Source organism: Vulpes vulpes, chromosome 13 (genome assembly GCF_048418805.1).
Source record: "Vulpes vulpes isolate BD-2025 chromosome 13, VulVul3, whole genome shotgun sequence".
In the NCBI taxonomy this organism is placed as follows: Eukaryota; Metazoa; Chordata; class Mammalia; order Carnivora; family Canidae; genus Vulpes; species Vulpes vulpes.
The window spans coordinates 31,462,193-31,479,181 of NC_132792.1; the positions used below are offsets into that span (position 1 = coordinate 31,462,193).

A 16,989-nucleotide genomic window follows, 5' to 3' on the forward strand; every position below is an offset into this window, starting at 1 on the left:
ATTACACTAGGCACTTTGCTTGCATGGATTCATGTATTCTCTCAATAACTCTTTTAGCTAGGTATGACTGCTAATTATTATGAAAAGAGAATCTTCTCTTACATTTTGGAAAATAAGCAGTATTATACAGTTCTGAGATGTTGTGCTTTTTTAGTTAGGCACGTATTTTTTTTATTCTGAAAATTGCCCCCCATTACTTCTAATAACCGTCTCTATACCCATAGTAGCTACTCCCCTCACTTCTAATTTGCTGCATCTAATCTGCTCCTATTTTAAAAATCAAATAATCTAATATGTTGAAATTACATCAAGTAAGAGGTTCTAAGTTTTTAAATTTTACTGAAAGCTTAAACATTCATTATGTATTTTTTTTTGTAGCCCAATGACTATTTTTTAAATTGAGGGAGAATAAATTGTCACATTATCTGCTAACTTCTGAATAGGTCAGATGTGCACTGTATGTATCAGTGTGAGAGTTCAAGATAGTGCAAGGAGAATAAACCAGAAAAGTGTTGGTAGTAGTTTAAGCATGTTCTGTATTTCTTCATAAAATTCAGATATCTAAACATAATGGTATTTTAATCACCTTTTCAAGCCTTTATCTTTAAAATAATTTAGGAATCATTTATCACCCTGTAATAAAATTTGAAAATAGGAACAAAATAAGTTAAATAGCTACTTTGCAATAATTTTGAAGTATAGTGTTTTGCTGTCTTTATCCAATCATCCACTAACTTCTTAACAATCCAGCATCTTACTATTGTGTTTGTATATACTTCCCTGAATTATTTTGTTAAGAAGACTATTTATATAATAGTCTTTTAAAGTATCCAAAAACCAAAATGGTCCTCTTAAGGATCTAAACATAGTAGTTTAGTAAACATGGAACTTTATAGTTTATAATAAATAAAGAAAATGAATTTAAAAGGTGAGTTTCAAAAAAAGATAGATGGATCAGTTGATCAATAGCCATGGCTAAACCTAGTAAATTAATCCTGACTCTTTAAACTGTTATTGAAAGGGGTCCAGTTTGAAAACTTCCATGCCTCTCCAAAATGTATACTTAATTAGAATGAGATAATTTGACCAAAAGGGAAGAAAATAAAATATCTTACTAGAATAATAAAAGATCTTTAAGGTTGATGATACTGTATTTTATTGTATATGATTTGATGTCTGCAGTGTGGGTTTGTTTTTGTTTATTTTTTAATCAACACTGATTTACTTACTGCTTTGTTTTAAAGTATAATAATTAGCTAAGATTGCTTTGGCTTCTTCCAGCTTGTGGAGAGACTCCAGAACAAATTCGAGCACCAAGTGGTATAATCACAAGCCCAGGCTGGCCTTCTGAATATCCTGCCAAAATCAACTGCAGCTGGTTCATACGGGCAAATCCAGGGGAAATCATTACTATAAGGTAAATCTGATACCTTTCTGAATTACTATGTAATATTTTATTACAAAATACAAAATCAGTTTCCCAGTATTATCACTCAGCATGCAGTTATATAAAAAGACAATATTTTAAAAATGTAATAAACTATAGCTACCAGTACCATATTAAGGGTAGGAATAATAGCCATTCTTCCCCTACTATAAGGGTATGTGTTTTGAATATTTTCTGATGGTGGTAATGGATTTCCACTGAGCCATCCATATTCTTTTAGACGACCTTTTAACAAAAGGTGCACATTTGCACAATAGCCTGTTAGGATCAAGAGTGTAATCTTTGTGGGACAAATAAACAAAACTCACTAATCCATTTGGAGATCTAGCCCATAACCTTAGTCTCATTAGTAGAGTCCTCTATCTTAACAAGCTAAAACATGATTATAGTGTTTATCTACGTATATGTATGTATGTAAAACTTGAAACAAGCTGATAATGTGTCTAGAAAAATCTCTTTTTTTAAAACTTTGAAACAAAAGAACTTTTGCTAGGATACAAAATGAAAGATACTCCTAGGAGAAATAAACAAAAGTTTAAGATTCTAATAAATATAAATAAGATTAAGATTCATTTTAAAAACATTTAAAATTCTAGAAAAGCATTATGGGAATAAGATACTAAAGAGAAAATATTCAGTAGAACTAGATAATGCTTGCCTAAGGAAATTATATCAAGGCTATTAGAAAAAAAATTTTTTTCTGGAAAGGGAGGAAAAAAAAATACTATGCCTCAACAAAGAACTATGGTTGGAACTGAAACACAAATTAGAAAGTCATGCCTATCACAGAGGCAGTATCTGCAATAGCACAAAGGCATCTTCAACATTCTTTCATTGGTAACATTTTTGTAAGTAAGAAGTATGGGACTTCAGATTTAGAAGAGACCTGGCAGGTCATAGGCTCAAATCGTTCTTACATTTTTTAAAAATAAGATTTTAAGTTTAGCCTATTTCTGTGGGGGTTTTTGAAATACGATTAATGTATAATGTTATGTTAGTTCAGCTGTATGACATACTGATCAGCAGTTCTCTACATTATTCGGTACTCACCATAATGTCACCATCTGTCACCACACAATGTTACTGTAATATATTGACTATATTCCCTATGCTGTACTTTTCACCTCCGTGACTTACTATATTACAACTGGAAGTTTGTACCTCTTAACCCCTTTATCTATTTCACCCATCTTCCTTATTTATATCCCATAACTAATGAGACAGCCAGTGTCTCTTGAGAAACACAACTGTGTTCTATCCCCCTTCTTCTGTGGAAGCCATAAAACAGGGACCAACTGGTTTGTTTTTCTCTGGTCCTTTCTGCCCCAAGCCACATCTTCTGGAACTCTGGAGCTGAGCTTGTGTAGAAACTGTTGTCTGTGAGAAGTGTTATTCTCTTGCCTGATGGACTGGTAGCATGTGCCATTAAGATTATCCTTCTGCAACAGTGCCAGTGTTGGAACTGGGACAGTATGCCTATTTTCTGTTACTTATAGAATATGACTAAGTATAAACATGATTACAAAATAGCATTTTTACCATAGGGATACCACACACTGGATTTCTTTCAACATAAAGCTAGAGTTTTTGGAGATTTTTATCTCTTAACCTAAAAACTCACCCCCAAATTTACCACCTACCAGCTCAGTTCCATAAAACTTGGCAATTCTTGCCAGCATGGAGGAGGCTACATGGAATATTGCCATTTGATTCTGAACATGTATTGGACCCTTGAGATTTTGCAGAGAAACACTAAAACCAAGCAAAATACTGAAATGGAGAACAAAATTAGATTTAAGTCATACATCTAAAGGAAAACTTCCTAAGTTCCAGAAGAAGTTAATGAATTTGGATTTACACAGCCTAATGAGATCAGAAGGTGATTTAATACCAAACTTTAAAAAGGATCACACATACACACACACACACACAAAGTTTCACTTGTGAATATTGGTATAATCTTAAACTGTTCAAAAAAAATTATACCATAATCAAATGCAGCTTATTTAGACATAAAAGCGAGTCACTATTAGAAAATTTTAAATTTACCATATTAACAAGTCAAAGAAAAAGTATATGATTATCTAGAAAAGACAGATGTTAAAAACCTTCATTCTTGAGTTTAAAGTCAAATTAAAATATAGATCAAAGAAGGAAACTAAAATTATATAAACAATATATGAGCAATACTTAGAGCTCTCCTTTATGAAACTGGTTAAAGATGGTAACATGAGAGCATTTTTACCTCACTCTCCTCCCTTGAAACTTACCAAAATCAACAAAAGCCATCTTATCAAGAGGATATAGAGGATTGGATTTTAATTCCCTGCTTAAAGCCAAGGACTGGAGTCAGGGTGTTTTGCTCAAGAAAGTAGACTTAGGGGAGGTGGGAGGATGGGGTAACTGGGTGATAGACATTAAGGAGGGTACATGATGTAATGAGTACTGGATATTATATAAGGCTGATGAATCACTCAGTTCTACCTCTGAAACTAATAATACATTATATATTAACTGAATTGAAATAAAAATTTTAAAATTTAAAAAAAAATTAAAAAATAAAAAGGCTAAAATATTTGCATTAACCACTGATCACTACCTGAACTTGTATGGGGCTGAGAGCTTAGAGGTGGGAGGACATACCCTTACAAATAGGAATATAACCAGGTTACCTACTGATTCCATGAAGGGATCTGTAATCATCTGAACCACCACGTAAAGACCATTCTGGAATGGAGACCTAGGTGGAAGTGGCTACGAAACACAGACAGGGGAATACAGAAAGAGAGTGAATTAGAAGGAGAGAGGGAGAACCAGAAAAGCTTCTACAGAATGAGCCTTATTTCCAGAATGTATGGAAAATATTAATAGTAACAAAACCAGCCAAAAAAATCCAAACACAGATTTACTCCAGACATGATAAACTTTATTAGTTTTCATTTATTTTAATTCCAGTATACCTAACATACAGTGTTATATTAGTTTCAGGTGTACAGTATAATGATTCAGCAGTTCTGTACCTCACCCAGTGCTCATCACAAGTAGACCGGGCTTTTTTTTCCTTAGCCTTTTTTATGCTGTGAACACTTTGGTAGTTAGTGAAACCTATAGATCCCTTCCTAAAATGTTTTTAAACTAACAAATCATAATACATATTATTACAAAGGGAACCAATTATATTGAAGTATAGCTATCAGATATTTTTACAAGTTTATAATATAGTAATATATGCTTATTAACATATTAGTAGGTGATGGTTCTAACAACTGTAATCTCAATGTGATTTTGAGTGTAAATAGTTATTCTAGATATCTGTTACAACTGAAATGTGTAATTATATGTGATTTCTGCTGGTGACAGGTAGTGTAAATACTATCATGGTTTGTTTATATTCATAAGTGAAGTGCCAAATTTCAGTTAGAGATTAGTGAAAATAAGATTGTAAATGTTTCCACCAAATCTGGGAATTTGAGAGGAGAATAGAAACACCTAATACTCTTACTGGACTTTATTAGAACAAAAGTATGTTTTAGTGTTTGAACTACAACATCTAAAGATAACTACTGAAAAAATAGCAATCTTGAGTATGTGGTAAAGTAAAAGAAACTGTGAAAAATAAAAAGAAAGAAACCTATGAATACAAAAGAACACAAGGAAGGAGGAAAATGAAAAATCACCTACAATAGAAAGGCTGCTCAATAAAAAATTCGTTTAACCTTTAAAAGACAGACTGATCAGGTTTATTGGTTTATTGACTGGTATGATCCTCCTATAAAGGGCTCCTAAGAACATACCTAAAACAAAACAAGCATAGTTTAGAAAAGAGTGATAGAAAAAGATAAGCTTTGGAAATACTGATAAAGTGAAAGCTAGTGTAGGAAGATTAGGAAGATTAACATTAATGGGATTGAGCTTAAGACACAAAATATTAGTAACAAATGAAATAATCCACTAAGAAGATAGATTCATGGTAAACTTTGCTTACCTTGTAACACAGCCTAAAATACACGTAAAGCAGCAAAATATGGAGAATTATTGACTGATCCATTTAGTGGAAGTTTATAAACATACCTTTAATCAGAATTCAATAGATTAAAGATAAAAATAGTAAAGATAGATTTGATAAAAATTAACAAGTAGGAACATGCATTATATATATGTATGTTTATATTTATTTCAATGAATAGAGAATATAAATTGTTTTCAAAAACATATGGCACATTTCCAAAAAGTGATTATGTATTAAACCACAAAGGAATTCTGAGTTCCATTTCTAAGGTTTTACATCATTCAGATTGTATTCTGTGACCACAATGCAGTTAAATTAGAACCACAATAAAAAATGGGGAAATAACAATAAAATCCCTGTTTGAAAGCATATTCCTAAATAACTCCTGCATTAATGCTGGAATTCACAGAGGAATTCATAAAATATTTTGGTAATAACCATATTGAAAATATTACAAAACTGTTAGAACACATTGATAGAGTACTTAGCGAAAAAATTATGGCTTAAATGCATTAGCTTAAAAATAAGCAGGATGGGAAATAAATGAGCTCAGCATTTACTCAAGAGTTTTGAAAGAAAACTACAGGGTAAATCTTAAGTAGAAAAAGTAGTAACATAAGGCCAGGAAATAATTAAATAGAAAGAATAAATAATAAGATTCAATAAAACAAAAAAAAAAAAAACTGGCCTTCTGAAAACCTTGGGAAAATAGACAAATCTCAAGACAAGACTGAAGAAAAAAGAAAAGGTACTACTAAGAATGAACAAAAATGTCTAGAATTAAAAATATAATAATAAAGATTTTTAAAGTCATAAAGGAATATTTTGATTAGTTTATGGTAACACTGTTACACAATTAGATGAATTGGATCATTTTCTAGAAAATGCTTAGAATCAAAATTGATTCAAGAATTGATTCTTCACTAAAGAAATTGAATCAACATCAGAAGAAGGTTCTAAACCCAAGTAGTTTTACAAAAGGTATCGGTTAAAAAATTTTAGTACCAAGGACCAAGATGTAGATGCATGCTTTCACTGCTTATAGTAGAACTCTGAATCAATGAAACAAGACAATAAATAGAAATTAGTGATACGAAAAATGGGAAGGAAAAGATAAAACCCTCCTCATTTGCCAATACTGTGCTTATCTCCATAGAAAATCCAAGCATATATATAAAGATCACAGATATGAAAAAAAAATTTTAATGTAAGAAAGTACTTTTGCAGCTTTATAACAAATTTTACTATCAAAATAAAATGATTTTCTATTAAAATTTAAATTATCAAAAAGTGACTCAGAGTTTAGGGAAAGCTGATTAAAATGAAAAACATGAAGAAATTAAAAATTTCTACTCTAGGTCTGTATTCTAAACAGGCACAGGGCATTGGTATGTGAACAGTGTCTTTGTTACATAAACTACTATGAGGCATAAAAAAAGGAAACCTGAAAACTAATTTTACTTTGAAATGTATTTTAACAATCCTAAATGAAATATTAGCAAACCAAATCCAAGACTGTATACATGAATAGATACTGATTATTTCTTTTGTTCTGGGCAAGGATCCTGCTTCCCTCAATCTTAAATATTTTAGTGGATAAAAGTGTGTTAAAGGGATTCCTTAGCTTGAATCTGACTAGCCCTCCCATAAACAATTACCAATTTGGATATAAGTTTTTAAATGACTACTCAAAGATACTGGAGACTAATCAGAAGCTGGCAGAAACTGGAGGAAATTAAACTCTTGAAAGAAGGAATCCAGGCAGCCCGGGTGGCTCAGCAGTTTAGCGCTGCCTTCAGCCCAGGGTCTGATCCTGGAGATTCGGGATTGAGTCCCATGTCGGGCTCCCAGCATGGAGTCTGCTTCTCCCTCTGCCTGTGTCTCTGCCTTTCTCTCTCTCTTTCTCTGTATCTCTCATGAATAAATAAATAAAATATTAAAAAAGAAAAAGAAGGAATCCACATTGATGAGATATGTTTGCTTCCTTTTAGCTCCCGATGCAGAATGCAGTAGCTAGAACTCAAATAGGCCTCCACAGTCTTATGGGTTTGAGGTGGTATATTGTAGGGTGGACCTGAGGCTGTCAGAGTAGCTGGAAATTAAAAAGACAAATCCTAAAACGGAGAGAGCCCCAGTGTAGGAAGCCCTTACATATGTATATGAATTATTCTCAAATTCTTTGCTCTTTTCTGAACTGTGCATGCCTAAGAGACACTAAGGAACTTGGTAGAAAAAGCTGCCCCAGATTTCAGTGGCTGTGCACCGAAGCTGAGGCAGAGTTTGGAGTTGAAACCTGCTGAGTTTGAGGAATTTGGTAAATACCTTGGGATTTTATTGAAGTCACAGAAATGTCATACATTATAAGTAAAGACAATGTCCTAAAATTAGGAATTCACCTAAGACTCAGGACAAAGCTAAACAAAACCTCCACAAGTGCAGGATGACCAGACTAAATGTTCCATGCATGATAAAACAAAGTAAGTGTAAGAATCTTGACCTGTCCCTGAGAAAACACACAAAAACTAATTCAAGATAAATCCTAAATACGAACATAAAATCTAAAACTCTAAAACACTGGAAGAAGACATTGTTTAGTATCTTGGTGTAGGCAAAGGTATTTTAGAGAGGACACTAAATGCACTAAACATAAAAGGAAAAATAAATTAGGCTTCATCAAAACTAAAATTAAAAACCTCTGCTCATTAGAACATACCATGAAGAAAATGAAAAGGCAGTCCATATAAACTAGAAGAAAATATTAGCATATATATCTAACAGAAGATTTGCATCCAGAATATAAAATTAATTTTTTATAACTCAAAAAAACAACCCAATTTTTTTTAAAAGGGCAAAAGACTTGAGCAGACATTTCACAGAAGACGTGAGGATGGCCAGTAAGCACATGAAAAGATATTCAGCATTATTAGTCTTCAGGGAAGTGCACATAAAACTACATTGAGAGGGATCCCTGAGTGGCGCAGCGGTTTGGCGCCTGCCTTTGGCCCAGGGCGTGATCCTGGAGACCCGGGATCGAATCCCACATCGGGCTCCCGGTGCATGGAGCCTGCTTCTCCCTCTGCCTGTGTCTCTGCCTCTCTCTCTCTCTCTGTGACTATCATAAATAAATTAAAAAAAAAATTTTTTTTAAAAAAACAAAAAACCCACATTGAGAGATGTCAGTTCACACCAACTAACTAATGGCTAAGGTTGAGAGGACCAACATCACCAGCTACTGAAGAGAATGTGGATGTGGCTATCTATACATGTATCTTACATATGGACATGCCGCCAAATAGATAAATGTTTATACTACATAGAGGATTTTTAAGAAAAATTTCTGTTGGATGAAGGATGATATAACAAAGCAATTCGTAGGAAAAGAAATAATAAACACAGGAAAAGGTGTTTCAATTTCAGTAAATAAGGAAATGCAAAATGCAACAGTTTTTTAAAAAACTGACTATCCCAATTTGCCAGGGTCATGGAGTATAAGATACTTTTATAAAACTCACTGAAATGAGTTGGTTCTGGGAAACAAACTAGGGGCGGTGGAAGGGGTGGGGGTGGGGGTGAATGGGTGACGGGCACTGAGGGGGGCACTTGATGGGATGAGCACTGGGTGTTATTCTGTATGTTGGTAAATTGAACACCAATAAAAAATAAATTTATTTTAAAAAATGAGTTGGTATAAATATTTCTGTCAGTGTCTGTCATATTTCAAGTGGAATTTTGTCTTCTGACCTAGCAATTCTACTTCTAGAAAAATTTGTTCTAGAGAAGTATTTGCACATGTAGAGATATATGTATGAGGATTCCTTAAAGCATTGTTCATAATAGTGGGGAACTGGAAACAATCAAATTATTTGTCATTCTTTGTTGTAGTTAACTCAGAATATTTACAGGGGCAATAACCTGATGTAAAAATTCTTGGATAAAAAAAATTCTTGGATGATTAATTTCATTATCACAGTTTAAGGCAGAGGCAAGGAGGTAAAGTCAGATATTCCCTTCTTGGTAGAGACATGATACTGGAAAATAATATTTTAGTTTCTCTTTTTTCATAGCAGTAGCTAATTTTATATGTGCTTTTGACTTTTTTTGCTGTGCATGAGACCCATATTTTGTGAACTACAAGGTAATGTTTGACCATAACGTAACTTATGTAAAAAAAAAAAAAAGTATTCCCAAACCTAGGGATTTTTCACTGATAAAGAGTGTTCATTTTTACTTTGCTCAGAGTTGTGCTGTTTGCTCTTCTGAAAATGTAAGCTGTAAACCTTTCACTAAGCAAGCAGATGAACCAGTCTAATCTAAGAGAAGGCTGACTTTCTCTGTGTGTACTTTAGTTTATCAGATTATGGGGTGGTGTCTCTGGTTCAAATACAGGACAGTTAGGATATTCTGAATTAGGAGTGATTTTTCCTAAACACAAACAGAAAAAAAGGACACAAGGTGCCAGATATTGACTGGGGATTTTATTAGAATTATTTATGAAGAAGTATTATATGAGAGTCTAGGAAAGGGACATAGAAATAGTGTTGTTTGCTGATGACATGATTGTATCTCCTGGAAAACACAGGAGAATCAACAAATATGGAGGCTTATAATAAAGTCCTCAGTTATATTGTTTTTTTTTTTTTTAGTTATATTGTATTATTATGCAGTTTTTTTTCCCAAATTTACCCTTATTAATAGCGTTTTCTGACTTTTTATTCCTAGTTTTCAGGATTTTGATATTCAAGGGTCCAGAAGATGCAGTTTGGACTGGTTGACGATAGAAACATACAAGAATATTGAAAGTTACAGAGCTTGTGGTTCAACAGTTCCGCCACCATATATTTCTTCACAAGATCATGTCTGGATCAGGTTCCATTCTGATGACAGTATCTCTAGAAAGGGTTTCAGACTGGCGTATTTTTCAGGTATGTTTTTAAAAAAAAGGAGAAAGGTAACAGAATTGTGTTGTATTAAGTACCAAGTCACTTTGGCTAGTCTTCTAAAACAGTATCCATTTAATTGGCAATTGAGATTGAAGAAGGTTCAGGTGCCCTAGAGCACAATCTCAAAAAGGTATTTTGTATATTCTAATAAAATGATTATTTTTATAAACTAAGGTCAGCTTTCTTTTTAAATATTTAAATACCTTTATTTTAAAAGTAACTTTTTTTTCCCCTCAAGGGTTTTCTGATACCCTGAAAATTAGTTCAGAATGTATTTTTGTGTCTGAATTACCATTGTCTTTACAGCTTCACAGAAAAGACATATTCCATTTCATCTTCATGGTTTCTAGTATCAGAAGTCTTCTTTTATTATTCTGAATCTTTTCTTTCAAAAAGTGTGACCAGATCATAGATATGTGAATAAGTCAGATTATTAGAATCATATATACGTTTTGCCAAAAATCATTTTACGTCTTCTAAAATTTGTACTTGTCTTTCAGAAAATATGCTTTTTCTTCTCTCTTAAAAATAGTCTTTGTAAGGGACGCCTGATTGGCTCAGCGGTTGAGCATCTGCCTTCGGCTCAGGGTGTGATCCCATAGTTCTGGGATTGAGTCCCACATCAGGCTCCCTGGGAGGAGCCTGCTTCTCCCTCTGCCTGTGTCTCTGCCTTCTCTCTGTGTCTCTCATGAATAAATAAATAAAATCTTTTAAATAAATAAATAAAACTATCTATTTAAAAAAAAGTCTTTGTAATACTTAGCTTCTGAAGCACATATTTTTTGTCCCCTATTTACCAATAAATAAATTGTTAATGGAGAAGTAAGTATTGTCCTAAACATTGTTAGTTTTTGAGGACCATAGGATCTAATGTTTGATTTTCTTCCCCTGCTTCATTTTTGGTGTGTATTTAGGATGGTACACTACAATAATTGGAATTCTATAGGCATTTCAAGTTTTTTTTCCCTACTATTTTGATGAATAAATTTTAGCTCAGTTACATGCAGTGTTTTGCATTTGTGTGAAACAGTAGAATTATAAAATGTGAGTGTTATTACACAACATTTCATTACATCAACTGTATATAAAGTTAATCTTATAATTTTAGCGGAAATTTGGATCTGAATAATAGGATTACAAAATAGCATATGCTGTATGACACAAGTAGCAAAATATTGTATATACATAAACAAGAACTAGAAAAGATATGAAAATTATGAAAAAATAATTTGAAAAGGTGGTTATTGTGGGTGAATTTTTTATTTCAATGTCACTCTAATGATGTATATACAATAAAAATTTTAAATTTTTAATCAGTATAATCTATTGGTTTGTATATCTTAGATTATTAAATGTTCTGCAGTAAAATAGCTCTCTACAAAAGCAGAAGTGTTCTCCTCCCCTTTTTCCCCCAAGTTTTTATTTAAATTCCCATTAGTTGGGACACCTGGGTGGCTCAGTGGATGGGTGTCTGACTTAGGCTCAGGGCATGGTCCTGGGATCCCAGATCGTGTCCTGCATCGGGGTCCCTTTGGGGAGCCTGCTTCTACCTCTGCCTGTGTCTCTGCCTCTTTCTCTGTCTCTCATGAATAAATAAATAAAATCTTTTTATAAATAAATAAATTCCCATTAGCTAATACACAGTATACTACTAGCTTCAGGAGTAGAATTTAGTGATTCATCACTTACATACAACACCCTCATCATAGCAAATGCCTTCCTCGGTACCCATCCCCCATCTAGCCCATCCCCCACCTACCTCCCCTCCAGCAGTCTCTGGTTTGTGCTCTCTTCACTTAAAGTCCAAATACAGAGGTCTTCATGGAATAAACAATAGGTGTTTAATAAATTGTTGCCTTTAGAATATCAATTTGCCTTTAGAATCTAATCTGTTTCTTAGATTTTTTTAAAACTCCTATCACTTGGGCTCAGTAGTTAATATTTATTATAAAAATACCACTTGCTGTTCTGTATCTTTTAAGGAGTATGTTTTTCCCTCTTCTTTCCTCTCCATCTCCGTCCTCCCCATGCCCTCCAAGGGAAATCTGAAGAAGCCAACTGCGCTTGTGATCAGTTCCGTTGCGGCAATGGCAAGTGTATACCCGAAGCCTGGAAATGCAATAGCATGGACGAGTGTGGGGATGGGTCTGACGAAGAGGTCTGCGCCAGGGAAGCTGATACCCCAGCATCCTCTTCCTTCCAACCTTGTGCCTACAACCAGTTCCAGTGTTTGTCTCGATTTACCAAGGTCTACACTTGCCTCCCTGAATCTTTAAAATGCGACGGCAACATTGACTGCCTGGACCTCGGAGACGAGATCGACTGTGACATGCCAACCTGCGGGCAGTGGCTAAAATATTTCTATGGTACTTTCAGTTCCCCCAATTATCCAGACTTCTATCCTCCTGGAAGCAACTGCACCTGGTTAATAGACACTGGTGATCATCGTAAAGTCATTCTGCGCTTTACCGACTTTAAACTTGATGGTACTGGTTATGGTGATTATGTCAAAATATACGACGGTTTAGAGGAAAATCCACACAAGCTTTTGCGTGTCTTAACCGCTTTTGATTCTCATGCACCCCTTACAGTTGTTTCTTCTTCTGGCCAGATCAGGGTACATTTTTGTGCTGACAAAGTGAATGCTGCAAGGGGATTTAATGCTACTTACCAAGTAGATGGCTTTTGTTTGCCTTGGGAAATACCCTGTGGGGGTAACTGGGGGTGTTACACAGAACAGCAGCGCTGTGATGGGTATTGGCATTGCCCAAATGGAAGGGATGAGATAAATTGCACCATGTGCCAAAAAGAAGAATTCCCCTGTTCCCGAAACGGTGTCTGTTATCCTCGTTCTGATCGCTGCAACTACCAGAATCATTGCCCAAATGGCTCAGATGAAAAAAACTGCTTTTTTTGCCAGCCAGGAAATTTTCATTGTAAAAACAATCGTTGTGTGTTTGAAAGCTGGGTGTGTGATTCTCAGGATGACTGCGGTGATGGCAGCGATGAGGAGAATTGCCCAGTTATTGTGCCTACCAGAGTCATAACTGCAGCCGTCATAGGGAGCCTTATCTGTGGACTGTTACTGGTCATTGCGTTGGGATGTACCTGTAAGCTCTATTCTCTGAGAATGTTTGAACGAAGGTCAGTATCAAGACAAAACTACAGTGGTTGTGACTTCACAATAAACATGGTCCCAGTATTTGCAACAGAATTTTTAGCATGATCAGCAATAGACTTTGTTTTATACTGTTTTTTGAAATAGATGAATATCTTTCATGATTTATGAAATTAGTGTGAAAATACTAAGACCCAAGAGGCTAAACACATTTTATAAACTAATAAATACTTAGAGTTATGAGGTGAGAAAAACCAATCTGTATTTACCAGTTCCTGTTTTCAGATTAATCTCTTTTATAGGAACTTTGCAAGCTGCAGTTCTCAGTTGTAATGTTTTAATCTGTGTTTTTATAAATATGAATTCAACAACTGCAAATATTTGAGAACCTACAGTGTTCAAAGCATTAAACAGATGAGTAGAAAAATGAATAAGGCATAATCTCATAGGTACTTTACGGTTAGGAGGAAGGCATTGGTGGGTGCAATAAGATGACAAAAATATAAATGCTGTAAGAGCTATAAAACAAAGTGGTATAAAAGTCAAAAGATACCTAATCTGATGAGGGGATATGGAAAGGCTTTTATTGAAGAAGTATCATTTGAAATTTGTAAGAATGTAGGGGAAAGATATTATAGTTGAAAAAATTAGCCTGGGAAAATGCGTAGAAGTAGGGATGCCCAGCATTGCTTGGAAAAGTAGCACATAATTCAGCTTGTCTGGAGGCTGAGATACATATGAAGGGCTAAAAGGTAAAACTTGGAAGATAAGGCTAGTGTCATATTGTGGAGGACCATGAGAGCCATGTGTCAGAGTTCTCAAGTAAGAAATGGTTAAGTATTAAAGGGTGACCTTCAGGGAGGGTTTTCTTCCATGTGGTGCAGGATAGACTGGACCTGGGAGACACTGATCATGGACGAGAGGTCTCTTACGTAGGAGGCTGTTGTGGAGACAGTGACCCTATGTTCCAGGAGAGTTACAAATAACGGATTTAGCTAAAGATTTCATGTCCCATACGGCTAAGCTAATAGATGCACACAAATGCACAGTATCAAAGTAATCATGCTGCATCTTTTCTTTGCAGCATAAGAGCTCAGTGAAGAGTCCAAGGTCTTTGGTTGAACAAGCTATGTCAGAAAGTGTATTGGCGGCTCATTTCACTCTTCTACTTATCTATAAAACTAAATGTATTGAACTTGATGATTACTTTCACCTAAAATCCCAACCCCTTATGTTCTTAGGGGTTTAAAGATCTAATACCTTTATCTTTTATGAGGATTTCTAATTCATTAAAACTTAGTGATCCAGTGTCCTAGTGTAAAGCCCCATGAGGATAGACTGTCTATTGCATCTTTGTATTCTCAGTGTAGAAATGGTATAGATTTTCAATAAATGTTGGTTGACTAAGCTTTAAAAATGGTCAAGTATGTATAGGTTCAGAGTGTTTCCATTGGTGATTAAAGAATTATTATTTTGACTTGCCTTTTTTTTTTAACCATTTTTATCCCCCTGTTTTCCCTCAAAGGTCATTTGAAACACAGTTGTCAAGAGTAGAAGCAGAATTGCTAAGAAGAGAAGCTCCTCCCTCTTATGGACAATTGATTGCTCAGGGTTTAATTCCACCAGTTGAAGATTTTCCTGTTTGTTCACCTAATCAGGTATGTTGCAGTTTATGATTTCTGTTTCATAAAATGAATGTTGTATTTATATGTATGATAAAGGACCTTAGTCAATTTTTGCAATCAAGTCAAGGATTAAATATGTAGGAAATTTTGAAATTTTGAAATTTTAATCATGTTATTGTATTTCAGCATATGCTACAAAATACAAAATCTTTCATTCTGATTTGATTATGTGATTCTTAAGCATTTTACTGTTAGGATTTGGTGCACTAAAATTCAGAAGTGAAGTTTAGTAAGTTATTTTCTATTTGCACTAAACATCTAAAGATTAAGAATGAATGTTAAAATTAGTATGCTAGTAATGTATTAGTAACATGCTAGATTAACTAATTAATAAGTAAAAGTAATTGCAATGAAGTTGACATTTCCACCCGACTTGAGGGAAAACTTCTTCACTGCTAGATTTTATATTAAAGTGTTTAAGAATTCATACCATTTTCTTTAAATAGTAACTCATTCTTTATTAATGTTTCTGAATTCTTTAAATTTCTATTAGTACTTTTTAAAAAAAAGTCCTTTTCAGAAATGACTAGGTGGTAGTCAGTTAAGTGTCAGACTCTTGATCTCAGCTCAGGTCTTGATCTCAGGGTCATGAGTTTAAGCCCCACACTGTGCTCCATGCTGGGCATGGAGCCTACTTAAAATTAATTAATTAACTTAAAATTTATTTTTTAATGCATAAATTATACCAGGGTTCATAAAGGCATAGGGATGGGGCACCTGAGTGGCTTAGTTGGTTGAGTGTCCACTCTTAATTTCAGCTCAGGTCATGATCTCAGGTCATGGGATCAAGCCCCACATCCAGCTCCTCTCTCAGTGGGGAGTCTGCTGGAGATTCTCTGTCCCTCTCCACCCCCCCCACCCCCCACATGCACTTGCTCTCTCTCTCTCTCTCAAATAAATAAATATTAAAAAAAATAAATGCATAAGGATGCATATATTTCAAGATGTAAATTCATCCAGAAATATTTGTAAAAATCGATAAACATTGTTTTCCCAGTAATTTAATTCTGTACAAAATGGAAGACCACTTCCTTTCTGGTAAATAAGATTTCTTATTACAGTCTATTACCTTTATTTGAGTCTTTTAGGAAATATCTGGTGAGAATTTGTGGGGTTTTTAAAAATATTTTATTTATTTATTCATGAGAGACACATGGAGAGAGGCAGAGACATAGGCAGACGGAGAAGTAGGCCCCCTCTCTGTACAAGGCACCTGCTGCAGTACTTGATCCCAGGACCCCAGGATCATGAGCTGAGCCAAAAGCGACACTCAACCACTGAGCCACCCTGGTGCCCCCAGAATTTGTGGTTTTAAAAACATTTCTTCGGATGTAATTTGCTAAGTAAATCATTCAGAAGTTCCACTGGTTGGAATTTTGTGTACAAAATAGGAAAAAGCTATATTCTATTGACCCTGATATGTGGAAGGTTTCTTTTAGGTAGGAACTCAAACAGTGGTTAATTCCACCCACCCACCCACTCTACCATCTGCCACCCACCACCCCTATACTTTGTGGCTGCCTTCAAGAGTTTAGCCAATTATGGAGTTAGAGTTAAGCACAGTCTCACAAGACAGCTCTCATCTATATAGAAATTACAAGTTCAGGGCTTCCCAAAATGACTTTCAGTTTTGACAATTTACTAGATACAACCCACTGAAAACTGTTATACTCATGGTTATAATTTATTACAAGGAAGAACCTAGATTAAATCAGCCAAAGGAAAAGACATATAGAATAGGGTTCAGGAGGGTACCAAACACAGACCTTCTAGTTCTCCTCTCCCCATAA

The 16,989-nt window shown here is 34.6% G+C and overlaps 1 protein-coding gene across 2 annotated transcripts in view; it reads left to right on the plus strand.

Annotated features, from left to right (window-relative positions):
* The window catches only part of LRP12 (LDL receptor related protein 12), a 73,123-nt gene that overhangs the window by 51,038 nt on the left and 5,096 nt on the right, over window positions 1-16,989 (plus strand). For both annotated transcript variants that reach the window (XM_025994839.2, XM_025994840.2), the window contains 4 exons: window positions 1,282-1,417; window positions 10,176-10,378; window positions 12,436-13,540; window positions 15,040-15,172. In XM_025994839.2, the coding sequence (XP_025850624.2) occupies window positions 1,282-1,417; window positions 10,176-10,378; window positions 12,436-13,540; window positions 15,040-15,172 (1,577 nt within the window). The remainder of the gene's footprint in view (window positions 1-1,281; window positions 1,418-10,175; window positions 10,379-12,435; window positions 13,541-15,039; window positions 15,173-16,989) is intronic.